Source organism: Lytechinus pictus, chromosome 10, assembly GCF_037042905.1.
Source record: "Lytechinus pictus isolate F3 Inbred chromosome 10, Lp3.0, whole genome shotgun sequence".
NCBI classification, from domain to species: domain Eukaryota; kingdom Metazoa; phylum Echinodermata; class Echinoidea; order Temnopleuroida; family Toxopneustidae; genus Lytechinus; species Lytechinus pictus.
This window is the reverse complement of record NC_087254.1, coordinates 19,698,929-19,726,519: the sequence shown is the minus strand read 5'-3', so window position 1 is coordinate 19,726,519 and position 27,591 is coordinate 19,698,929. Positions and strand designations below refer to the sequence as shown.

General features: G+C 39.1%; 1 protein-coding gene across 2 annotated transcripts; it reads right to left on the bottom strand.

Moving 5' to 3' along the window:
• Nucleotides 1-187: 187 nt before the first annotated feature.
• Nucleotides 188-27,054, bottom strand: LOC129269228 (meiosis regulator and mRNA stability factor 1-like). 2 transcript variants are annotated; one of them, XM_054906699.2, is made up of 27 exons: nucleotides 26,938-27,054; nucleotides 24,645-24,694; nucleotides 22,597-23,991; nucleotides 22,058-22,251; nucleotides 20,915-21,032; nucleotides 17,312-17,478; nucleotides 16,704-16,873; nucleotides 15,858-16,036; nucleotides 14,526-15,045; nucleotides 13,934-14,147; nucleotides 13,287-13,462; nucleotides 12,646-12,726; nucleotides 12,049-12,231; nucleotides 11,166-11,336; nucleotides 10,565-10,734; nucleotides 9,675-9,910; nucleotides 8,989-9,096; nucleotides 7,970-8,092; nucleotides 7,535-7,580; nucleotides 6,844-7,046; nucleotides 6,009-6,236; nucleotides 4,662-4,889; nucleotides 4,017-4,290; nucleotides 3,447-3,524; nucleotides 2,542-2,604; nucleotides 2,133-2,321; nucleotides 188-1,667 (listed from the first exon to the last, which is right to left on the bottom strand). In XM_054906699.2, the coding sequence occupies exons 2-27, from the start codon at nucleotides 24,664-24,666 to the stop codon at nucleotides 1,312-1,314; spliced, it is 5,892 nt and encodes a 1,963-aa protein (XP_054762674.2). In that variant the 5' UTR covers nucleotides 24,667-24,694; nucleotides 26,938-27,054; the 3' UTR covers nucleotides 188-1,311. The 2 variants fall into 2 exon arrangements, with proteins under 2 accessions (XP_054762674.2, XP_063961582.1); XM_064105512.1 differs by having other exon boundaries at nucleotides 26,902-26,955.
• Between the last annotated feature and the right edge of the window lie 537 nt (nucleotides 27,055-27,591).

The window sequence follows — 27,591 nt, the reverse complement described above, 5'->3', positions numbered from 1 at the left end:
ACATCTTATATGAATGTAAAGAAAAAACAAACATACAAATCCATGGCAGTGACAAGTATGTAAAACATAACAAAGGAATGCATCAAATTCTCGAAATATATTATCACTACATTTACATTGAAATCAATAGCTCAAATTAATAAGCTTCACTTCCGCATCAATATTTCTTTATCTAGAGTCGTTAACTAAAACATATATATTGGTGCAGAACATATATCATTCTCCCTAACCAAGTTTTAGAACTTTTTCCTAAGTATTGATTCTTTTGATTTTACTTCAAACCACTATTCCACAGGGGGCAAGTTTGAATCACGGATATGAACACTATTCAAAGAAATTGCCTTTAATAAATCTGAGATTTTCCTTTTACACTTCTAATGATTGTCCTTTACAATGCTCACAATTAAATCACATTTTCACGCATTTCTTTGAGACACATTGTAAATCCATTAAAAAAAAATTAACTGACAAGACTATTGCTGCAAAAATTCAAGAATGAAAAAAAGCAAGGATAACAATCTTGTAACAGGAAGTATATTTTCTTCATTAAACACACCAATGAACATATTTTGATTGCGAAAAATAAAACTCAGCATTGAACCATTATCCCACATTGCAAGCCCTTGAAATGAATTGATCACAATTTGTCAGCAAATAAAAATTCATTGAGCTCTGAGAAACAGAAGAAATCAATAAGTTGTCAACATGCTTTCCTACAATCTTCAGTATGCCACTGAAAAATTTATTTCATGGAATAAGCATAGCTACCATTATTGCTTACCAAAATCATGAATGGTAGTCCTGCTACAACAAACAAAAACTGAAGAAAAAAAACATATCCATTATGATAGTCACAAGGTTTTGTCACATGTTGCACCTGAGTTGGAAGTACTGCAGTAAAATGAATATCAACAATATTACAACTGACTGTACACATAATAAAAATATCACTTACACATCTATGTACAATATGGCAAAGGAGTCACATAACCGTCACAAGGACAAGATTACAAACACTCCATTCAATGCTGTCATTAGTATAGATAACAGGCATTTAAAGTTGAATGACAGCAAATATGACCTTGGGAGGGTTGTGAAACAACACCTAAAGAGTCATTGCATCTGAACTGTGACATCAAACCTTGATGCCAATATAACAAACCACAGTCCTAATAATACTGAATACTGGAGGGTCACTGAGTCAAAAAATTAATATAAAACATGTATTGAGACAATTATCATTCATTTCCATTAACAATTCGGTATTGCTTCATACATATGTATGTTACATGAAACAGAAGCTCTGATGCTTTATGGATCCTCATGGAAACCCAATGAGAAGTTTGCAGCAAGGCGGAAGCGGGTACGTCCTCTCAAGATGTCACGCCTCGGTGACGAAGCAGCAGACGACGGCAGAGAGCACGCCTGGCGCTGAAGATGGTGGGGTACCTCGCCGTCATCCCCACCCTGATCCACGCAGAAGGAAGTGGAGGCCGAGTGGGGTACGGAGGCTGGTCCCGACTGAAGGGCGTGGCCCGGTAGAGGGGCGCAGAGGTCTGGAGGTAGCTGGCTTACGCTGAAGCGGGTTTGGTTTGGAAGAAGATGAATAAGGCTCATCAGATCGATGTGTTCTATCTTCTCTTGGTCACCGGATGCACTCTGGACATCTACAGAGAGAGATATGAGTAGTCTTCACAATTATTTGTGAAATATTCAACTCCTACAAGGAGATGCACATTATTCATCCAGAAACCCCAAAACCCATCGATAAACATTCTCCAACTTCAAAAATGCATCGACTTGAATGTTAAAATCCGCTTCATTGCACAACCATAATTTCCGTATAGAGGCATTTAAATCATTTTGACTAGGTTGCGAAATAAATTCACAAATGGTTCAATTTCATGTTTGCACTGATTTCATTACTACCATAATAATAAATAAATATCAGTTGAAGTGGAGATTCCGGCAAAATCAATTTGCAAAGTTTTCAAAGTCAGATCTGGAAAGCAAACTATGTTTAGGAATATCAATGTAGGGCAAACTTTCAATGCCTTGCCTATCACCTTCGGATACAGTGCATAAAGGAAGGAGATATCAACCTGCCAGGGACAAAATTAAAATCTCCTTACCTTTACATGGAGAAAACTTTGGGCTGTTGAAGCTGATGAGATCCTTGGGAGCTGGCAGAGGAAGAGGAGCCTCAGCGAGGGTGGGCTCCAGGTAAGGAGCTTGGTCAGCAGGAGCCACTGCTCCACCAGATAGGAGATCACATGGAGCAGACTCGGCAGGAGGGCTGGATCCCTTGGCTCCATCAGACTCTGTGGTATAGGAGAAGGCGGCTCCATCTTATTTGCATTGCAACCAATTCAAATCGATCTTAACTATGTCTTATAAATGACAGGTTGAGAGTGATAAGGCGTCCACCCATTTCTAATTGTATACTAGAATTCATGCATAAGTGCAGGTATCCAATGAAGACAATTTTAAAGAGTGAATAATCAAAAAGAAATAATCGAAAAGGAAGAGAAATCTGCTCACCTGAGGTAGAATTACTTGAGGATGTCTTTCCACTTTCCTTTTCACTCGTTGTTGAACTTGGTGCTGAAATTGAATAATATGATGCAAGAAATACATTAGTACTAACCTTTTATATTTCTTTGATATTGAAGGAACAATTCTAGTTATAACAGCAAATCAAGATAAAGGCAAATTCACATGGGAAATAAATGAAATATGTTTCAATTGAAATGTGGCCAATGTAAACACATTTTTGCATCATTTCATTCGAATTCATTGATTGTGTGCTATGAATAACAAATATTCTCTTGTATTGTGTTCTGAATAACACTACACTTTGTATAAAACATTTTCATGATCTTTGCTTCAAATTTCTTTCAGTCATAAAGCCTGAAAACACATCAGCCATTTCATCACAACGGCTGCACATAAATATCATCAGACACATCTACATATATGTAGGACTGCATATCAGAAGTTTGAAATGTTGTAGCTTTTATAGCTGGTAAATAATTGAATACTAAAATATGCAATATTGTGCAGCCCAAATGGGATTTCAACCTATTCAAAAATTAACAGAGAAACAACAATACTAGATAGCATGATACTATGGTGCGTGGTCTAGTGGTTCTGACTCTCGCCATTGAAACAGAGATTCGTGGGTTCGAATCCTAGCCATGGCGTGTTTTCCTTCAGCAAGAAATTCATCCACACTGTTGCTGCACTCGACCCAGGTGAGGTAAATGGGTACCCGGCAGGAGTAGTTCCTTGCATGCACTGAGCGCCGGTGATGGTAGCTCAAGCTAAAGCCGGGGTAATGATAGCAGCGCTTTGTATCCTCAGGCAAAAAGCGCTTTATAAATCCAGCTATTATTATTATTACTTATCAATATAGCCTATAGGATTTTGATTGAATAAGAACTCACCTGTACAATCACTGGGTGATGTTTTATTGTGGTCCGATGTAAAAGAGTGATCTGGGTAACCTTGCATGTTATTGGACGCTGAGAATGAAAACAAAAGTAGCAATTTTAATGTTTGCAAATATGGTAATATTAGATTATTTCAAATTGACAAACTAAAAATAAAGAGGAAGCTATTTGCATTTCAATTGCACACATCAATTGCAGCTTGCAGATGCAAAAATGAGAGATCGATGTTGACTTTACCAAACAAATTATTTGCAAGGCACATGATCCATTTTGGAACCTACAATTGACATGTGAACTAATGCAAGTTTCTTGCAATGCCAGCTGGAATCCTGGAAAATATTTCATGAAGCAAAACGTTAGTAATTTTCACTGACTAATTTGCTCTGTGCCAATCAGAAACAATGATTTTAGTACTTTTAAAAAGTGAGTGAATATCACTGACTATCTGATTAATGGAATGCTCCTAAGATCATTGCCAGGAGTTGCAACATAATCCTTTGTACAGATGAGATGAAAGAGAAGCCATTGGAGAGGATTCACATTATGAAAGTGGTATGAACTCACCAACACAGAAAGGGTTGAGGGTAATAGCCCTCTTAGCACCACGCCCAACCAGAGTCAGCACCCTAGGTACAGAGGAGATGAGAGAGGAGACAGTAGTCTGGCCAAAGTCATGGGGTTGGAGCTCACAGTGATGGATGGTGTGATAGCGAGACATGAAGGCTTGGAGGGTCAATGTCAGGTTGGGGACGGAGAGTAGGACCTCTCGGGCGCTACGGGCAAACTGATAGGTAGGGGTCAGCTCGGCGTAGGGGTCATCGGACCATTCATCCTTCACCTGAGAACAAGCACAAGATGAAATTGAGGATGAATATCAGAACAACCAGAGTCCATCTGTTGTCCAAACTGAATTCAACAAGGGAAATTGTTGATTGCTACATGAGCCATTCTTGCTTGAGCAATCCTGGGATCTCTAAAACAAGGGCCCAAAATAAACACTTCCCCATAGGACAAGCACAAATATCATAAAGTTTTTCTTGATGACGAACTACCATGGACTTTGATCTTTCTTATATTCATATACTCGATTGGTAATGTCAAAATGTGATGAAATATTTGGTATTGCATGGAATCACATACATGCACATGGTATATCGGTAATAAATTAATACTATTCCATCAGAGAATTAGTGCACTCCTATCTCTTACCATAACCACATGATGTACAGCTTTGAGCAGGAAAGTCACACTGCTGTACCCATACTCGGTCGCAATCAGCTCCTCTCCCCACAGCTTCTTGTGAAGCTCTGCAACCTTCTCCACCGATGCACTCCCATGAGGCTCCTCCAGGAGGACCACCAGGATCCGTTGGGTCAGGTCACTCAGGTGCTGACGCTCTACCGATCGCAGGCGCTTGTCATCATCTTCGGTGACGATCTGAACCAATGAGGATGGAAGAGTGAGGTTGAAGAATTTAGAATTAGATGACAAGAGAATATCAAGTTTCATAAACTGGCTACTATATCAATTCAGTCAAACTCGCTTTAGCAACTACCTGTATAATTGCTTAAACAGGCCAAGAAAACATCAATTTACATAAAATAGCTACAATACTAAAGGCCAACGGACACCTTACGACTGTTCGCGTTCCGATTTTGTTCCAAAAATCTCATTTTGCTCATTTTCTGAAAATGTGAATGGAACATATCATTTCATTTGAGGTTAAAATTAATTGAAAGAATACTAATAAAACCATTTTGAAAGATTGCAAGCCTTTATTTTGGAGTAAAGGCCAAATTAGTTTCAAATCGTAGCCAATCGTACGACAGCTATGACGTCATTACGACTAGATATTAAATTTGCTTTTATTCTAAGGATGATAGCATAGTCACAGATTTGAACATAGGTATTCGTACACTGATTTCGAACATTACACAGTAAGATATTCCAAGTCTCAATACTAACATCAAATTCTACTACGTTTTATTCCAAAATTGAGTCGCAGACCAATCGTAAGGTGTGCGGTCGCCTTAATACGGTCTAACTTGCTTTAGCAACTATTTATATAGAAGGATCACATGTATATAGAAATTACAAGTTTGGTTCCCTTGAATTCAATTCATCATTAATGTGATTTACTATGTTCTTTCTGAGTGGTCTTTATATACTGGGGGGTGTTTCACAAAGATTTAAATACGACTCAGAGTAGCACTTAAATGCCTAGTTGGCTGCCTTATAAAAGGCATAACCGCATTGGTCAGATCGTGCCAAGAGGACACGCACTACTGCGCATAGATCAATAAGATTGGGTGTTGCATATCTTATATGCGTCGACATTTAAGTGTGACTCCAAGTCATACTTACATTAAATCTTTGTGAAACACCCCCCAGGTTTCACTATGCTACACTAAAGAACAAGTGGATAATTTCTAAAGCTGTAGCATCATTACTACAAATCACAAGATACTGAGTTCAAATCCCACAACAGAACCATGTCCTTCAATAAGACGTTTCCTTAACTGTTCCTTTTACAATGCATTAAAAATGAGAGAGTACCTCCACAATGTGAATGAACCTGCGGACCAATGATTCTAGATCATGGACACCATAGTCCTCAAGACATACAGGATGGCCAAAGACCTTACAGTATGCAGGTAGCAAGGCATGGAGGGCTAGGGAATGCTGACGATTCCTAGGTACGAGCTGACAGATACGACGTGCCATGACTGCAAGGCGTTCAGGCTCGGTCAGCTGGACACTGCGCTCGTCACCAAACTCCTCAATCTGTAGAGATAACAAAAGAGAAGTACAATATAATGAGAACTTTTATTTACCTGGGATACCATTATCAGCCAACACATGTCAGATTTTCCAGCAAACCCTGCAATAACTGAAATGTTGTTATGACACGTCCCTTCTAACATGCAGACTGCACGACAAGAAAGGTACATGGTCCCATTTTCAATATCTCTGGTATGATTGGAACCCCCCCCCCCCCCCCCGTTGTAGACAGGTGCTCTACCACTCATGATGATTAATGTGGGGTATACTAAATTGGAAAGTTTATGCAGCAAAGACTTTTAAATAATACTTTTCAATTTTAGAACGGAATATGCTGCACTTAAAGATCACTTGATTAAAAATCAGTACGAGTTTAGTGTTTCATACAAACTATATTCACCTACTGAAATAAGAAACCTCACAAATCACCCAATTAAAGGAACATTTGAATCTTGTGATAGTAATAAAAAAGAAGAGAAACTGTGGAAAATGAAAGCAGGATAGATCTCATACAAATACCAATTGACAGATCTTTCAATGAAAATAACCAATCTAAAAATGCCTGGCCCTGGACGTCAGCTTCCGTCAAACTACGGCTCAAATAGCTCACCTGCACAACCTCTGGCAGTGCCCCCAACAGTTCAGCCAACTTATTAAATCCATACTCCCCAACTCGACATTGCCTGCCAAAATGATGATGGTAGGCAGGGATGAACTTGGAGAATGTGATACGAGATCTATGTTGACGACTAAGGAGGTCAACGATCTCCCTTGTGAACTTCTTTGTCCGTATACACTCCTCCTCTGTTTGCTCTGGAAAGAGAGATTAAACGGAATTTGATATATTATCAACACTCCAATGTCTACTTCATATAAGGTGAATTATTATTCATGTTTACATACTACTTCATATTGAAGCATCCTGGGTAAACTGCATTGATCCAATAACACTATATACAGATATTAAAGGTTACTGTTCAAGTTGACAGATGAGATAATACTACAACTACTAATAGGCATATACAGACCACCATCTATCTAGAAATGATCTATTCTGAAGTGCAGTATTATCATTACCCCGGCTATAGCTCGAGCTCGGCTTCGTAGGGAAAATGCATTAATTTTATAACTAGGATAATATATACACATGTGAAGTGCTAAGAGGCTTTGAGTCAATGTATAATGTTCCTTATGTTCTGTTTTTTATGTTTAATTTACAATTTCTTGGTTAATTTCTTACTTATCCTTTTACGATCAATACACCTGCATATGTATTCGAAGGAGACAAAAGCCCAACTTACCTCTCTTTGGGATTGATATCACTGTGTTATCACCATCCCAGTCAATCTAATGCAAAGATTTAAAAAAACAAACTCACACTTGAAATTTGGAAAGAGTTTAGATTATGACTTCAATCATGAAATATTAGTCTGTTTTGAACATTTTACTGGAAAAGGTGAAAATAGTAGAAACCCACTAATCTCTTTCAAAATTGACTAATATTTCAAAATCATAGGAGGAATCAGAATATTCATGGCATTTCTTCAATCATGAATAAGATGAGATCACAGCTTATAATTATACATGATACATCTGCTTTTGTGGTCCTAAAAGCATCCAGTACATACTATAAGAAGCCAGCACACCTCCACTTTCAATCATGAGTGGAATACATTTCCAAAAACTGAGACTAGAATTAATATATGTCCTAATATTACCATAGTAGATATACTCACAGTAACCCAGTTCTCTGGGAGGTCAAAGAGTAAATCCTGGATATCGCAGACACCGTAATCGGCTGTATCCCATGGACGACCTAGACACCTCTGGAACACAGGAGCAAAGTCACAAATAGTCACCTGAAAAAGGACAATGATTAAAGGCAGAAAGCACTGGTGAGTACTCATATTTAACATTGTACAACGCCTAATTAGCTTGTTGTACGCGAGCAAATGGGAGGCTGAATGTCAAACATTGGTACCGTTGCACACAAGACGTACCATCCAAAATGTACCATTGCACGTCTTTAGGAGGTGACGTCACAATATGATTTAATTCATTGAGCTGGCTAAATGCGCAATGCTGCCCAAGGTCATGTGCACTTGTGGGATTTTGCTTTTCGCTTTCAATATTTTTGCTCCCCTTTTCATAGATTACTACAGGGAAAAACTCTTTGTTTTTTTCATATTTTCGCTAAATTCCGAGGCGTTTTACAACACAAATAGCGAATATTCTTATTTGTGCAATGGTGCGAGATTTTGCATTCGGTGAAAGAAGGAGAAGCTCTATTCAACTCGGCTAACGCCTTGTTAAATAGAGCATCTTTCTTTCACCTCATGTAAAATCTCGCACCATCGCACTCATGCCTATTCGCTATTTGTATACTGGCTAGAAATTTCAAATTGTAAGATACCTTTGAATAAACTAGATAAATGCTAATGCAAATGTGGTTTCCTCCCCCCCCCAAAAAAAAAAAAAAATTACCAAGCAATTAGGTAGGGATACCAAAAGTACTGAAGAAGTATGATGGCTAGAAAGGCACAGCATTCTTAACACAGTATTTCTAACTTGAAATAGTAGACATGTATACTTCTACTAATACAATGACTGCCATACAAGTTGGACAAAACAACATTTTCCATTAAACCTGCAGTAGTAGCTGACCCCCCCCCCCCCTCAAAGTACAATATACTACAAAATGAACAATCAGCATCTCCAATAAAATTGGGGAAGGGGCGTAGAGACTTTGTTCTACCTTTTTACTGGCTTGTGACTTGAGGACTTTGAGAAGATCTTGTCCAAACCTCTTGACCTGAGCACGGTGGGTCAAGGTCAGGGTCTTGTTCTCAGTAGCACCAAGGATCTGAAACAAGAGATGAAATAAATCAATGTGAATGGACATAGTGTGGTATGTGATTATATGATAAATCAAGGCAAAGAAAAACATATGAACTCATAGGCATACATACGCGGTTTGTAAAAATAATTGTTTTAAAAAAAAACACTCGCTTTCACTCCTAAAATTGGCAATAATTGCATTCCCTTTTATATCTACTTAAAGTTTGAATCCATTTCTGGTGAAAGATGAGTTGCTATTCGAACACTTCTCTGCTAGGAATGTGTCTTTGGGAAGCAGTATCAACATCAAGATAGTAACAATGGGGGAAAAATGCATAATCTTATAACAGTCTGATTGTATTCTCCCTCTCTCCCTCAACTTACCAAAGTATTTTTCTCTTGAGCAATGATTATGAGTAGTTAATTGAGCAGTTGGACAGTGAATTACAAAGTTACAAAAGAATTACGGAGAAGTAACAGTTAAAGGAATTACACACTTTACCATATATCTAGCTATTCCAGCAGGTTCCTTCAATTCATGTTTTCATTCACAGAGTTTACAATCATTATTATCATCGATTGTTAATTCATTGGAATTCCTACCTCCAGGACATGTGAGATTGCCTCAAAGAGCTCAATGAGCTTGAGATAGCCGTAGTCTGCCACCCGAACCTGCCTTCCAAAGTGATGATGGTACGCTGGTACAAAGCGAGTGAACGGGAGACGACACTTGGTTGAATGCTTTAGGAGCTCCACCACCTCCTTGCTAAACTGGAACAAGGCCGGTGGAAGGAGGGGCGTGGTCCGCCCGAACACAGACGGGAAAATCTGTTGGCCATCTGCAAAAACAAGGGTAGGACATAGCAGTTTGTTGTGTGGACAGGAGCAGTACTTAGTGGATGAATCTAAATACATGGATATCCTGATGAAATAGAACACAGATACGGTAGAAAGGATGTGGTCCACCTAGCAGAGAAGAAAATCGGTTACCCCCTCGAGGAAAAAATTGATTTTGTTTTATGATGGGAGTCAATACTTTTTACAAGAGCTTGATAAACTTGGTGTGAACTGGAACGGGGCCAGGGAATAAGGGGGGTATTATGCTCAAGTAGAAAGGGGGAATCTGCTGTCCATCTTAAAAACAAGAATTGAAAGTACACATAGTGGAAAGCTTGAGGAGCTATACTACTTCCTTCATGGGACCGTGCCAGGAGAAAGAGGGTATGGCTCACCTTTGAAGGGGATGGGGGTGGGTTTTACATAAATGCCCCCCAAAGTTTACTTGTTAGCTTTACCCAATTGGTATTAACTAATGTATACTTTTAGATTAGTGAGCAAGTTTTACAACCTCTTGAAAGAATTACTTTCAGTTTGGTTTGTTTGTTTTTTATATCTCACATATTTTCATATCTTACTTATATGGTTTGCTTCCACCACTACCAATACTTTTGCATACCTCACTCAGGATTAACCCCAAGTAATGATATACTTACCATCAGGGATGATGTCCTCTTTCTGTTGGCTCCAGCAGATCACCTTGAATCCCTCCCTACAGAATGCCACCCTGACACCGGGGACTGAATTCAACAGGTGCTCTAGGGGAATCCCCTTCTCAAAATCCTCATCGAGGTCATTGAACTCTGCCTTGTAGCACAGTGGGAAGCTATCATGTGGAGGTAAAAGAAAATTTATATATTACTTATATCAAGAATAGACAGCATTTACATAGCAGTCATCATTTCCACCTAAGGCCCTAATACAACAAACCTAATTCTGCCAACATTTTATGTTTCTTGTTTTTTTAAGGGGGGGGGGGGTTGTCCATATGACTAAAAAAAATATCACAAGCAATGCCAAACAGTTCAGATATAAAATAACAACTGAATAACAAGAGTTTTAAATTCTTTGGGATATAATTCAAGATGTTTATCCTTATAAAACAAGATTAGCTACAAGTTTAAAAATCTTGCGTATCATTTTAGAAGGTATGAAACCTAGAATCAGTTTCTATGCACCTCCTTTTGTATTTATCAGTATCATTTGAAAATTACTCTGCAGGGATAATTTCTATTTTAACCAGCTGTTTTAGCTTACCTAAGGAGAGAAAGTGAACCATGGTGTATGTTTAGCAGTGTCGTGACCTGAGCAGTAAACGTCTGATAGGCTACCATCACACAGAGATCAGTATCAAGCAATCTATATTGGCTCTGACCTTCTGGGTCATGCTGGCTGCAGAAACGTTCTGATGGCTCGGGACTCGGCTCTCTGTAACATGAACATTAATGGAAGTTACTATGTGTTCTACATTTTTAATGGTACAAAACTAAGTTGATTATTTTGGGGAGGACTTTAAGAAAGTTTGAGAGGTATTTTACTTGGTTATTATCCTTATCTCTAGTAATCATGAATAAAGGAAACAATATTAAGATCATTATTCACATATAAAATTATCCTATATCTTGCCCTCCTGCCCCATCACCGTCATTGTGATCATCATTGTCAGCAACATCATCATCACCACCACCACCCAACCTCCACCTTCTTCTTCATCATCATCACAATCATGCTGCTACTGCTGCTTCTACTACTACTTCTGCAACTTATCATCACCATCATCGTCGTCGTCATCATCACCACCACCACCACCACCAACATCATCATCACCACCACCACCACCACCACCACAACCATCACCACCATAACCATCACCACCACTACCACCACCACCATCATCATCATCATCATCACCACCACCACCATCATCATCACCACCACCACCACCATAACCATCACCACCACCATCATCACCATCATCATCACCACCACCACCACCTTGATTTTCATAACCACTGTCATCACCATCACCATCACCATCACCATCATCATCATCAACACCACCATCACCACCACAACCATCACCACCACCACCATCAACACCACCACCATCATCATCATTCCCATCCTGCTTCTCACTCACCTCTGTGGTATGAAAGGGATGGATGGTGACTGCCAGCCGATGGGAGAGTTATAGCTGCCTGGTACTGGTGAGTTAGATGCACTGAGTGCTGTCAGGCAGACCAGCTTACCGCCATGAGTCTCCTGCATAGTGACCGTGTCAGGAATTTGATACAGGTCGCTAACATGGAGCTGCTGCTGGTACCTGAAAGAGCAAAAAAAAAAACCCAGAAACTCCTATATTAATTATTTTTTTTTTCACTCCATTTGAAAATGTTCTCACATTGATAATACCTCAAAGTGACAATGGCAACATTTCAAGAAGATACTTTTCAGTGATTTTCATTGCTTGGTTTGTCTGAATTCATCCAATTACGTTTTTTTTTCCAGCTCAGGACACTATTCTGTAAGTGCTAGGAAACTTCTAAAAATACGAGAAAGAATTATTTTTTTAAACCCAAACCAGTCTCAACTATTCTAATAGCATAAGAAGTCAGAGTTTGCAGTACACATACAAAAAAGATGACTGCATATTGCTTGATAAGATATTGGTGGGTGCAGGCCAAAATATGACTTCACAATATTTAGTTTTCTTGAATGCACAAAGTGAAAGACTTACTTGTTTTCAAAGGCCTGCCTGAGCTTGTAGAGTGGCATGCTCATTCCTGGAATCTCTTGTAGCATCTGAATAATCATCATCCTGAAAAAAATTTTAAAACAAATTTCATTTGACCTTGTACTCAAATATATGAGGTCATTATAAACCATATACGGTATGCATAAATGAGACAAGTATAAATTGGTCTCTTATCTCTTAACCTGCCATACAAATTACAGCTCTAATAAGGCATTTGTGTATTACTTAGCGCAAATTGGCAACTCTGGCATGTGAAGAGTTACAGACTTCTTTAGCTAATTACAATGTTACTGCATTAATAAACAAACGGTTGATGTCAAGTAATATACATGAAAAGTAGACTTATTAATTCAATACAGTGGATCCATTATGCTGTAAGCTCAGTAACAAATGTGAACTTAAAACTGTGTGATAAATGTGTGTATTCATTAGAGGATGCTTTCTCGAACTGAAATCTGCATATATCATAGTTCAAACTACCAAATAAAAAAGAAAACATCTTAGTAACTTTGTTCTGGGAAACGGAAGCAAGAGCCATTGTCAGTAGTAAAAAATAATGTTGGGTCATCTCTTAGACAAGCAGTTACATTGGGAGAGAGATTGATGATGACATTGACACTTACCTGAGTCTATCAGCGTTAGAATCACCAGGAGGCATGATAGAGATATGGACCAATCTAGAACCAATCTGACGACGGTTGACATTGGCGAGGACTCCAATGGCATCACCCATACACGGTACCCTAACCACAGCCTGGAAATAACCTTGAGCAGGCGCTGCCAGGAACACATGAAGGACCTTCGCAGAAATAAATGGACTATCAATTAAAGACAGGATTTGTGAATAAAGAATCTTGAGTCAATGTATATTTACACAAACTTATAAAATAACTTTATAGAACTTCATTTTCATTTGTTTCAATGCCCATTATAAATGGAGTCTTTTTTTCGCTATCTCAAATGTACAGAGTCTTGATGCTTTAATTCTATTTGGAAAAATGTGGTCCTACACTTGTGTACACATGGAAGATGAAACAATCATTGTGTTCAAGTGCAAATTACAGTCATAAATCCATATAGAAAGACCAAAACAAAACCCAGCGACAATCATACATTTTCAGTAGGAAACAGGATAAACAGATGATCCAAATAAAAAGAATTGCATATCAGGTAATTTCCCACAAACAGTGGCCTTTACAGACAAATATTCGCTGGGAACTTTTCTTTAGCATCCACCCATGGGGAATTTAGGTCCATCAATCGTAATTACCTTGCAATGCTCACTGATGGCTGCCACTAGATGGCGCTTTAGCTCTTTACGGGTGATCTGACAATCCAGATTGGTGATGAGGAGATCGATGCCTGGCATGGGTGTCCAGGGTTTGAACCCTGGCACTGACCCCATGGATCCCCCTCCCTGAAGCTGCTGTTGCTGCTGCCAGCTTGGCTTTAGCTTACTGGTAACCATCAAGGGGGATGGGGCTCTGTCGTAGTGAGAGAGAAAATGGGAGACAGAGTGAGATGAGATGGAAAGGAAAAAGGAAGAACAGTGAAATAGAAATGATGTAGAAAAAGAATAAGAGGAAGAGAGATTTAAAAAAAAAGCAAAGTATATATCAGGAATACCATATCATCAGACATCGGACTCTGAGCAATAAACAATACAGGATATATTACAAACACTTTTTATTCAGTCATGTTCATTAATAAGTTTTATTATTTCATTCTTTTTTGTTGTAGTCATAGCTGACAAGATGTTCAATGATAATGGGCAGTACTGATACTACAGAGAAATGAATTGGTAATCAATTCTTAGACGGTATAAAAGCATGAATAGTTCATAGTTGATATTAGCAACTCACCTATAAGACCCCTTGAGGTATGGGTTACCAGGTGTGCCATCTTTCCTGAGATGTAAGTGAGATCCAGGTGCTCCTGCCATCCTCTGGACCGACGGGATCGGTCGGAAGGCATCATAGGGACCGGGAGGATCCAAGGTAGGCGGCGGAGTAGGGATGAGAGGTTTCCATTCAGACCATGCCTTGTTTGAAGGGTCAGGACGTTGCTGACTTTGGGTGGGGTACTGCCTCATTGCTGCTCCGTCCATGACCAAGTTGATGCCTTCACAATTGGGCGGAGTCGGGGTGTGACGGGGTGGGGCAGGTGGTGGAGCTGAGGTGGGTTGGATAGGACGGAATGCTGCTGCAAGACCACTGCTGACTTTCATGTCTGTCTTTCCTGCACCAAGAGGGCTTGTGCAATCCCTTTGCTCGGCGACTGAGACGGGGATTGGTTTGGGGGCGGGGCCTGTGAATGTCTTGATATTTGGAATGTTTGGCTCCACCTTCTGGTTCTCATTGGTTCCTTGACTACTACTTGAATCTATAGCAAAACAACAAGATTTCAAAAGAAGTACACTTAAGAATATTTTCTTCTAATCATCCACTTATTTCTCAGTATTTTACAGGTATTTCACATGTCATTTATTTAACTTGCATTCTAAGTTTCCTATTGATACATGTATGTAATCCTCTTTGCTACATCTGAACACACAAAATAAAGTTAAGACTGCTTTTCCATGTTGAGACTGCAGACAAACAATAAAAGAAGTATTGACAGTGAAGAAAAATCAAATTTAAAATATGGTTGCAGAAGTCTGATGTTTAATAAAACAGTGATGCGCATAAGTGTTCAATTATATTGAATGCGTAATCTAAATTTCAAATATTTCAGGTGTTTTTTTTAAAAGAATATAGAATATATTTACAAAAGATGAAATTTCATCTAATTAAAAAAACAAACAGAACTAATGGCAATGTAACACTAAGTCACTTTTTTGCAGACAACCCATACTACCATAAAAGCCTTTCCTACAACCATACAAAACCTTCAAAATGCTGTCACTTTCTTCTCATTTTACAAAAAAAAGTTGTCCATGTATATCCAAGGGTGACACGACATTTGCTCGTGCGACATTTGCTCCGGTCTTAATATCTCTGAGGGCATAGGGTTAGAGTTAGGATTGCAATAGAGTTTTTGCTTCAGAATGATGTGAAGATAAGGATTCGGGTTTATTTTTATTTATGTTAGATTTTATGTCTTGCTTAATGTGCAGATTTTTCATCGGATCAATTGTCGCCAGAGCAAATGTCATGGAACCATATCCAAGAGCCAAACAGTAGAGGATTGCTCACCATGACTAGAGACTTCTTCCTGGTTATCTCTCCAGCTCTTATCATGATAACTATCACTGTCTCGTCTTACATTGTTCCTTCCATACCTCGGACTACCATAGCCAGATCGATTGATGCGGCAGAACGACGTGGTGATGACGTTCCCATACACACTCTCTTTTTCCAGTCTCTTCTTAGCCCTTTACACGGCAGAAGAAAAATGAAATAAATACATAATTGGCAACTCTTCTTGGTTACCAATCATATAAAAAACAGGTTCATATTCCAATGCTTTCAGAAATTGTTTTACTTAAAATATTGTATTCTTCCCTCTCTGCTTCTGCTTCCATTTTGACAATGCAGCAAGCTTTACTGACTGCATGGCCAGTCTGTATATTCCTCAAGTATTTTTTCCAATCCATATTTAGTTGCAGAAAGACTGGGTAGCCTATCAGGGTTCTTCTGACACCAAACAGAACATTATGTATATATATAAAAATCTTGCTAGTATTCCGGTACTTTGACCTTGCCTAATCTGTTGTTTCATCAAATTTTGTACATTTCACTCTACAAAACGATTTCAACAAAATCATTTGATCCCCCTACAATTAGGATAGTCTGGTGAAATGAATTACCAAATTATATTATTCAAGTGGGGAAATGTAGTTTATTACAATTGAATAAAATAGAAGTCAAGATTTATAATTCACAAGCCATTCGACATTGCAACTTTCACACAGAAACAGGTTGTAAACTGATGTCCAAACTGCGTGCAATTGAATAATTTTGTATGCAGCTGTATCCCTATCTCCTTGAACATTTTAGAACAATCTTAAAGCTCCATAATTTGATCAAAGTGCAACGAACCTGCATGCTATCTCATGGCTTGGAAACTTGATAAATGCTGTACTGTTGACAATGTTGCCAACTTTGCCACCACAGTTGTCTGATAGCTGCTTTAGCCGTGTCCTAATGATACTTTGATCCTTCCACACCGGAAGATTGTGAACTACCAACTCTGAGCTTTCACTAACACTCTATGAGAAGGGTGGATAGAATAACAAAGGAAATAGAGGGGTACAGAGTGAAGAACAAGGGAGAAAGTATGAGAGGGAAGGGAGAGACAGAGAATAATGGAGGGGGAAGAGTGAGAATGAAAGAGAGAACAGAGACAGGAAGAAAGACAAGAACAAACATTTATAAGACAGAACAAGCAGAGAAGCAATGAAAAAGATCAATTTATTTTTAGAAAATGATCACAGATTTCTTGTAAAAAATGTGATATGATCCTTATTTTAGGAATATAAAATTTTCCCATTTTTATTCAGTCCAGAACAAATGAATGCCAACATGGGCAGTTCTTGAGTGCCTCTGAGCTAGAAGCTTCTCATATCTGTAAGGCTTGTTGGCACAGTTCTCAAGTGCCTCTGAGCACCTCACCAAACACATCAACCATATGCTAGATCTTGTCTTACCTTTGCTGGTGACCTAAAGGGAAGGTCCGCTAGGAGCTCATCATATCTGTAAGCCTTGTTGGCACAGTTCTTGAGTGCCTCAGAGGCAGCGAATCCATGGATCAGGACCACATTCAGTCCATTCCTGTGCCTCAGATCAGAAAGGTCCTGAGCAAAGTTGATATCACCTGGATTAGAAGATACATAAGAAAGGTAAAATGTGAAGTTACATCTTGATCATGCTCCCAACGCACAAAAAAAACCCCAAAGAATACACTCATTTTCAACAATGTAAAATCTAACACTTGCAATGCTAGTCATCACAATAAACTTGTCATGTCTGGTATATTGTTGATGGTTTGGTCTAACACTTGCAATGCTAGTCATCACAATAAACTTGTCATGTCTGGTATGTTGTTGATGGTTTGGTCTAACACTTGCAATGCTAGTCATCACAATAAACTTGTCATGTCTGGTATGTTGTTGATGGTTTGGTCTAACACTTGCAATGCTAGTCATCACAATAAACTTGTCATGTCTGGTATGTTGTTGATGGTTTGGTCTAACACTTGCAATGCTAGTCATCACAATAAACTTGTCATGTCTGGTATGTTGTTGATGGTTTGAAGGTCATGTATTAAAAGGAAAATAGAAAGCTGTTTTCAGTTTTCTTTTAATTCTCATATTGCTAATCTAGCTGCAGATACATGTGTTAATTCATGCATTTGCCTTTTTCACAATAGATTCATTAAATTATCACAAAACGCTCTGTTTTTTTTTGGTCAAATCATCTCTGTATCTCAATACAAGCGCGGTTAGCTTTTGACATTATCCGTATCGAAGAGCTTATATTGCAGCTAAATGCATCACATTAACCACTTTGCTGCGGCGGATAAATGATTTTTTTCGGCGGCTTCGGCATTGAATTCTATCAGCTAATTACACACAGGTCACAGCGCAATGTTGAACTGACAAACGAGCCGAGATTCTCGGCGAGTGGCGAGAGTTCGTGCCCCAACGTCTACCGAGCCTTGCCGTGGAATCCTGACCATGTGGCCGTCTATTCGATTGCGTTGGTGGAATATTTGTCAATTATTAAAATTGTAGGCTTATTACTGTTCCATGTCTCGTAATCTGCATCAATGAAGAATTAAAAAGTTATTCCTTGTTTGTAACCTTGTCCGTATTAGATGTAGATTTATCTCTCTAGTACTAAGTTAGTAGTAGCCCCTTTCCTTGCAAACCGCACAAGAACCCTGCCGTTATCGTCAAAGACTTAGTGATAATCCTTCGATCGATCAAAAGGCGCAGCTAGCGCACAGGCGAAGGCTTCAAGATCTTTTTCATTAGCTATTATTTTGCGTCTTTCGATTCAACTTTACAGTTGGATTGGACGCAGTTAATTTATAACAAATGGAATAATTATATGTATTACGAAATCGCATTTTAATGATATCACTCGTTATTAAAAGAAAATGGGAAATTCAAGAATCTACACCTTTGGTTTTCATGTTAAAACTGAGGAAGAAAGACTGAAAGAGAGTGAGAGCAAGAGAGACACTGAAAGGTCCGAACTTGATTAAAATGAGATCAACTTGATACTCACTCTGTCATGGGTCTTTCATAATCAGAAAACACGATGCATACTCATTTATTTTATGGGAAAGACTTACTGAATCGTATTTTTTGTCAAACATCTAGGTCTAACTTTTAACAAGAATACAAATCACAATTTGAGAAAAAGTAACGACTAAATATGACCATAAATAGGTCTATGATATGACATAATCATGATCGAATACACCTCTCTTTTCCAAGTACCGCTGTTCATTCTGTGTGTCCTAAAAAGGCACTGACTGACAATAAATCCCTTATTCCCAAGGGCCTCATGAGCTTGACCACAGCCAAGGATTTTCACTGCGTAATCATGATTCGGATCATTCAATTAAGTAGGGCACGCGCCTTTGTTTACAAAACATGCCAAACATGATGCTTGTCTGCAAGTCTGCATATTCAGACTCTATTTTGCTTTGAATTTTCTCTAAATCCGCGATTACAAGTTTTCTCAGGTTCTCATCTTTGAATCGAATCATTAGCGATATGTTGATTTAGATATACAAGTAAATTCAATATTACAGTTACAGGTTATTGGTTAACAGTACAGTGCAGCCGAATTGAAGATTAAAATTAAAGCAATTGCAAGTGTGCGTTATAGAGAAAGACTAATCACCAATTGAACGTGGTTACCAACCAAGGAAAGAAGAAGTGGTCCGATTTCTCCCCACGTGGACATCGTGGCAAATCCACATTCATGGCGAGTCTGCCCTTAGTTACGATGCCGGTGGCGCATGGATGGTCAGTACCTATTCATACTTATTATCATCAACGGACCCATTTATCCCTATTTATTGACATGTTCATGATGTGATTCTATTTTGTATTTCTATTTTGTGGTAGTGCGGTATTTCTCATCGAAATCATCTTCAGGATTATATTACCGACCAAGGCAATGTATTTCATCGAACGAGCGAATTTCGAGAAATTGCATTCTAACAACATTCCCTATTATGCGCGGGAATATGTCCTTAGAGAAGGGTAGGGGTTGCCTTCTGATTTTCCGAGTGAAAATTGGGAAGGAGGGAGAAAGAGAAAGAATTGTAAGAAAAGTAGGAAAAACAGGAGAGGTTCGGGCGGGTCGTATTATTCTGATATCTCTATAATTCACAAAATACATTACAGAAAATCACATTGTCTTACGGCTATTGCCCCCTCCGCATTTCAAGTCAAATATCCTGGCACTCAATGCTCCTGCCCTGCCCCATTGAATTTCAATCAGAATATGGCAAAAACGGGAATTTATCTTTTTTTTCTCAGAGTGATAAAACGGCTTATTATTGATTTTGTATTTGTTGTTTTTTTAACTGCAACTTTCGAGGATTTAATATTAACCAAGAACGACTGGTTTAATAATAGTGTCCATCTGAAAACTAGATAAAGACTCAAGCATTGTTTTTGGCAGATGATGACATATCCCCACTTGTTCTTATGTATTTTATTAAGGCGGCAATTGCCCTCACGAATACAATTTTTGAGCGAAGAGGAGAGAGGCCACTGCCGCCAAACACGAAGTCTCGTTAGAAAAAAAAGAAAAGGGGGAGAGACGGAGAGATATCCGCTCTGGGCGATATGCATGCAGCGCATGCTGCACAGTACAGTCATGACAGTGGGCCTTTCGAGCGAGTTGCACGCACGCTAAATAGTAAGGGCACTGATCGAGCGAAAAGCCAGTGAATGGAGAGAAGACGGAATTTAGGAGGGTTCTCTGCTCGAAACCGAAGCAGACTCAGTGGCGAGGCTCAAATTTCTGACAAGTATGTCTTAAAAACAAAACTTTCATGATGAATCTCGTTCATTTCAAAACTTAGTAATGACAATATCTAGCGTGTTTCACGGTTGTCGGTCAGGGTTGTCGGGGACATTCACGGTTGTCGGCCAAGGCTCACAAAACTTTCACGGTTGTCGGCGGCCGACAAAGGTGACGCGTGTTGGCGAGAACGTTGACCTTACCCTTACAGGGACAAACACACGTTATTATCATAAAAGATGAGCCATTAAAGCGATTACCTGAAATGAGTACAACAGTTGCCGGTGAACTGTGGGTGTCAGCAAACCTTCTGAGACTCTGTCTGAGTTTATCGTCAGCTGCATTCTTTGCAGTGGCATTGATGTGAGCAACAGTCACCTACAACAAATCACAAGATGAATCAAATTATCAGAGATTAGCATCTTAAGACAGGGGTCGTTACTTTTTCACACAACTGCTACATGTACCGATGTAGATAGGTCATAAAAAATGTACCTATGTCTTTACACATTATTGCAATGTAAATGCAAGTTGAATGTATCACAGCTTTATCATTCTTTTGTGTTCATTTCTTTTCTAAAATTCCCTATCCACCCTTCGGTTTCATAACACACCCATTTTTTTTCAGCTGCTTTATTAATACTTTATAGAACTTGTATTACTACACTTGATTTCAAAGGATTGGCTATATCAAGGTAATAATGCCAAATACACTTTGTATTATAGTGATGTATTCAGGTTTGTATGAGCATTTTTTTTTTTGGGGGGGGGGTTCTTTTCATCAGGTTGTGCTTCGGAAAATGAACTAGAAGAGGACAAACAAAAGATCCTTATGGGACAACAACTGCCCTTTCAATGAACGCTAAAAATATTGTTAGTTACCTGCTTTATTGACTAGAATTAATGGTCAGTGGCCCTTTTGATTTACCTTTAAATTATCTATAAGTTAAATGTACCATATCTTTACTATTCTTTTGTTTCCAATTCTTTTCTAAAATTCCCTTCCCCAACGTCTGGTTTCATAACACACCCATTTTTTTTCTTCAGCTGCTTTATTAATACTTTATAAAACTTGTATTACTACACTTGATTTCAAAGGATTGGCCATATCAAGGTAATAATGCCGAGTACACATTGTATTATACTGTTGTATTCAGGTTTATGTGAGCATTTTTTTCTGGGGGGGGGGGGGTTCTTTTCATCAGATTGTGCTTTGGAAAATGAACTAGAAGAGGACAAACACAAGATCCGTATGGGAAACCAACTGCCCTTTCAAAGAACGCTAAAAATATTAGTTACCTGCTTTATTGACTAGAATTAATGGTCAGTTGCCCTTTTGATTTAACTATCACAAACACAGGAGGAATGAAAAATACCTAATATGTAGGCCTACTGGTATTTACCTGTGAATCATTAAGTTCCTGTATGATGGTGCTACTCTCCTTGTTGATATCACAGACACACATAAACTCTGCCTCCCGATGTCCCGCAAAGAGCTGATCTCTGATCCGCTGAACGACAGTCATGGCAGACTTTCCTCTTGGTACGGCGCAATTCTCAATGTCCCAGAAGACTCCAATGGGTGGGTTCTCCTCAGCTGGAGACAGAGAGAGGAAACAAAAGTTCAACCATTTTCCCCTGGATATCATATGACTCAAGCGTGATGCATCATGGGGCTCCCATTAATATTAATGTTTAGCAAGAGTAATACATTGTTATAATAAACACTAGAATGGTGCAATATCGTCATTGCTATCATCACTCAAAATTGTGAAATACATATCTGTCCTCGATCAAACCTATATAATTTTGCATTTTTAATTGTTGTCATGTAAACAGTATTTTCTTGCATCTTAATATATATTCAGTCTCTATTAACTTAAAAGTTTGACTCAATAAGAGGAATGTGTCCTTTCAGTCAGATAAGATATTTGGTGCATACCTTTGGAAGAGTTGAGCTTGTCAGGACTCTGGAACTGGATGGCACTGACTGTTGAGAGACCACTTTCATTCAGCTGAGTAATCAGTGAATGCATGGGACTACTGCATAAGGTTCCAGTAAGGACTTGCCTCAGGGGTGTGATGTTGCTACCAACTCCTGAACCTGGTGGCAACCCTCCGGTCTGTCTGAAAGGACTCCCCGGCATACCCTGGTATAACTGGACAGGAGGCGGTTGCTGACCAACTGGAGGATTGGAAGACTGATGCGGTGATGGCGTTTCTGGCGGCGGTGGTGGTGGTAGTGGTGGCTGCTTATTGGCATCATGGGCATGGCATGTGGCAGTATTGCACTCTGTCTCATAAGCACACTCTTGACAGCTTTGCGGCGCAGTTGCTTGGACGTCATGTCCATCATTCTGGTGTAGGAGTCTGAGTAATGCTTGGACATCCTGGCCTTGTGGTGGAGCTGACCCCTGTTGGTGAGGCACTGGCAATGAGGGCATGTGTGGTGCATACTGTCCAGTTTGACCATATTGAGGCAGCAGTCGGTTCAAATCTTGGCCTAGCATGGCTGATTGGCAAGTTACACAAGAGCATGGGAGGAAAGGTGTGTGAAGGGAATTTGCACAAGGCATTGTCAACGGTAATGGTGGAGCAAGGGGTAGGCTAGGGAACAAACCAGCCTGTCCAAGACCTGTCAGTCCTAAATGTGCTGCAAGTATCTGCTGCTGTTGGTAATACTGAAGAAGCTGAATACTCGAAGATATACTTGCATCAATGGCTGCTGTTGCTTGCAGTCCTGCTAGATTAGCCAAATGAGGAAGTCCTCCATGGAGCGGATTCGGAGCACAAGTGGCATCACCGCCGACTTCTGGCTTCAGCACTTCACCAACATTCTTTGGACACTTCTCTGCTTCATACTGTCTCTCACCATCCATGGTGTTTGGAGGGCTTGGGTCTTGTCCCGCAGTCATGTACTGACTGGACGATGCCCCAGAAACCTCCTGACTGCTACTCGATCCAACATCATCAAGGTCTACTACATCTGGAGATGATCCCCTAAATCCAGAATTCATATCACGATCCGATCTGTATCTCTGATTGGAAGAATGCCTTGGTCTCTGTAGGATCTTTATCTTTTGTTTCCGAGCTTTCGGCCCTCCACTGCCATCACTATGACAGTGATGATAGCTGTCCTCGCTTACACTTCTGCTTCTAGACATTTCATCTCCATGATGGGAATGTCTTGGAAACCTTAGTCCTGGTGAATTTGATCTTCGGCTGCTATCACCATCATGCTTGTTTCTCCCCCTATCCCAACCTCTCACTCTCTCCACACCACTGTAACTGTCAGACATATCATCTGTTCCACGCCTGCTTCGTCTTAACCCTTTACCTAGAAGCAATGAAAATTCATAGAAATTTCTAATAAATGTCAAGACATCACATATACAATTATTGTAACATTACTCCATTAATGCTTTAATAACCCAACTACACAAGTAACACTTATTGAAAAATCTGTAACATGAAAACCACTTGCCGGGGTGATTCTGGATTTCTCTTCTTGCACATCTTTTGAGACCAAATCTGTGACACCGAGGTATGTGGATTCTGAATATTACATAATTCTGTGTATGTACTACATCGGACCAAGAATTGGGCCAAACACATGATTTTGTGTAAAAATCCAGTACTAGTAAAATCTTCATTACATTTGCTTGTTAAATATAGTATAGAGATGTTTTATGCCATGATTTATATATAATCACAGGAGTTTTATTGACAAATATCATTGAAAAATAAAAACAATGGTGAAAAACAAAACAAAAAATTTGGAAAAAAAATCTTGATCAAGGGCTGCTTTTGAGTCAAATGAACACCCCACAAATGGAGCATTCCCTAGCCTGCTATCCTTACATCAAGTTACATATTCATGTACTTAACTAACTCCAATAATATACGAAAACAACATAAACAATCTTTAAAACACAATAATAAATACAATAGTTCAAGAGTAAATACAAAGAAGGTGAACTTAAAAGCTACCTTTCTCGTAAGAGTGGTCCATTCTTTTTCCATTCCTTGTCTAAATTATTCTGTAATATGAAAGAAAAACACCAAATGTAATTAAAACTGTAACACAATCGCACCATCATCACCATCACTTGCATCCTTTCCAATGGACGTCTGTTTTCCAACTGCGTTCAAACCTAGCACTAGACCAAAAGCTACAGTCTCTGTTTCGTCTGTCGTTCTGGTGGACTCTGTCTTGCTTTACTTCAGTACACAACCTCTATAGACTAAAGTCATTCTTCCACTCTGTACAGGTAACCTACATGTATACCCCAAAAATCAATTCTTGATTATCACCGTAAATACATTTTTCATCAAAATATAGATCTATGAATGATGGAAGTTTTGAAACTAATCAGCATCTAGTAATCAACATCGATGACCAACATTTGCTCCTGTGGCAACTGCTCTGGGCTTTAAGAGTATAAGGTCTATAAAGATGTAGGGTTAGAGTTGCAATAAGGTTTTATAAATATAATACAAGATTTATGGTTACATTTAGGGTAGTGTACATATTAGAATAAATCCAGGGTTGAAGTTAGTGATTCAATCAGTGTGGAATTCATAGCTCATGGCAATTGTAGCCGGAGCAAATATGGAATCTCAACACCACCTGGGTGCAATTTTAGTGGAAAAGAAAATAATGTTCATTAACAAATCAGAACCCTTGTTTTTAGTGGGAAAATACATTGTGCATATGGGGCATAGGTCCCTCACACTGTGTTTGAGATGGCTAGACATCTGTGTAGAAGCATGTATGATATTATAATGTGTAGAAGTAGAAACTAAAACAGTAAACCAAATTCATGTTTAAAAACTCCTTAGGAGGGATTTCAGCTGTCTAACTTAGTACCTGCACTGGATACAGTGGAGAGGCTCGCTGACACACACAACGCTAATCTGTGAACAGCTCAGACAAACTGAGCTAAGCTGCCTTCTTCACAAGCATCCACCCTGTCCAATGCAAGACCGTCAAAACCTTGCATTGGACAGGGACCGAAAGGATGCCCATTTTCTTCCCTTTTTTCATGGAAAAAACTCGGAACAAAAAAAATGATAATTGGTCAAATTTGGTAGTACAGAATTAATAAAAGGCAAACCTTTGTTTTGTTTAAACCTGTAACTGGGGTTGGCATGACATATTGATTAGAAATGCCTAAAAATATATTTTCAGATATTTCTAATCGATATGTCATGCAGTCTCATGCCAACCGTTGCACTGCGGACAATTCAGCCCAGTTCCAAACATAGCATACATGTCCGGCTTAGACAGCTGGCAGCCGTCTGTTTTGAGGAGTTTTTAAACATTTTTTTTTACTTTCTCCTCGTACATGTCGTAGTACAGTGGAGCCAACAGAGTTCAGCGGAACAGCCAACATAACAGAGACCAAAGCTTTTGGTCTAGCCCGGGGTGTATTTTATTAACTTAGTCTTAAGTTAAGCAAATAAAATCACTGTTTTAACAAAACAACAAAACGTCACTGGATCTACTATTAAAGAAATTTGAAAATAGAAATAAAATATATATAATTTTAGGCCTTATCGTGAAATTTGTCACCTCTCTTCTCGTGTGTGTCGGTGTGTGTGTGCTCGTTGTGTACAAAGTCAATGGGAGTGGAAAGATGTCACCACTGCTGACGAAATAAACGGCAGTGAATGGACTGGTGACTGACATAAACCACGATAATGCCTAATTTTATTTAATTTTGTCACATACTCAACAGACAACAAATGAAAACTTCATGAACATCGTCATCACCTAGTCATCAGTCATGGCAATAGGCAATAATTACAATACAAATCATGGCGAGTCGAAAATTCACATCAGTCACATTCAAAACGTCCATACATACCTGTACTCCTGGCTGTAGGATGGGGGGTCGGGTGTCCGGACACTAAATATTTTTGAAGCTTTCTTTTTTGTCTTTGGATTACACTAAAAAAATATGAATTCAATAATTGTGATCATCTTCTGTTTTGTTCTTTAGAATATTTCCTAACATTTTGTACTAAAAATTGATGAAATTTCGTTTGTAAATTTTTCCAAATGACTTTCTAAAATTGATCGTCCGGACACACGACCTGTCCGGACACACAACAACTGGGTATACGGTACGTTCGACAGCTTTTCAAATGTTCAATTTTTCACTCACTGAGTCACTCTATCCTGTCTAGTAATAGTATCAGTACCGGTATTACAGTTTCAAACAACTAACAATTTCTTTTCTACCTTCATGGTTCAGGCATCTCATCGTCAGCAACTTACCCGTCTATCTTCAGCTCTCAGTCTCTGTACTGTCTGGTTAAGAAATGTAAGCGCAGCATTCGCAAAGATTCTACTGATGATCAGCTCAGTTCGTCTGTCGTTCGTCAGTTCGTGCAGGTCTCTGTCGTGAATCGCGACTCGCGAGTTCTAAGCATGCAATGCAAACCAGCGCAAAAATGCACACACATCTGAATGCAAAACGCGCGTGTTACAAAATTCGCGTTCAATTTCCCATTCATAACATTAGATTGTGCAACATAATGTTTATTTGTAAACACGAGGTGGCGGTAGACAATGAATGACTGTGAGAAGAGAAGAGCTAGGGAGACAAAAGGAGGGAGATTTTTTTACATTATATTCAGTAAATAAAATAAAATCATATCCTATACCTTTCCGTTGCTTTTCTTTCCTCCTTTTCTTGTCCTTATTTGTAGAACTTTTTGGGGCCATGGCCCAATTACCCTTCCATACGCAGTGCTGTGCGGTTGGGGTCCGGGGCGGAGCCCCCGGAACTTCTTGATATCCGAAGCCATTTAAATCAAATCGCGGGCATATACAGAATATAGCTTTTATACAATTAACACATTTATTCAACCCAGTTGCGTAATGAACCAAATATTTTGAGGGGGCAAAACATATAGGAATGTGGGAGAA

What these genes read in the sequence shown, in the direction of transcription:
- LOC129269228 (XM_054906699.2), bottom strand. Translation starts at nt 24,666, where the DNA reads ATGGACCACTCTTACGAGAAAG. An exon ending in AGCCATGAGATAGCATGCAG is followed by an intron (nt 16,037 to 16,703) that starts GTTCGTTGCACT and finishes TGCCGTGTAAAG; the next exon opens with GGCTAAGAAGAGACTGGAAA. An exon ending in CCATCAGTGAGCATTGCAAG is followed by an intron (nt 13,463 to 13,933) that starts GTAATTACGATT and finishes ATTTCTGCGAAG; the next exon opens with GTCCTTCATGTGTTCCTGGC.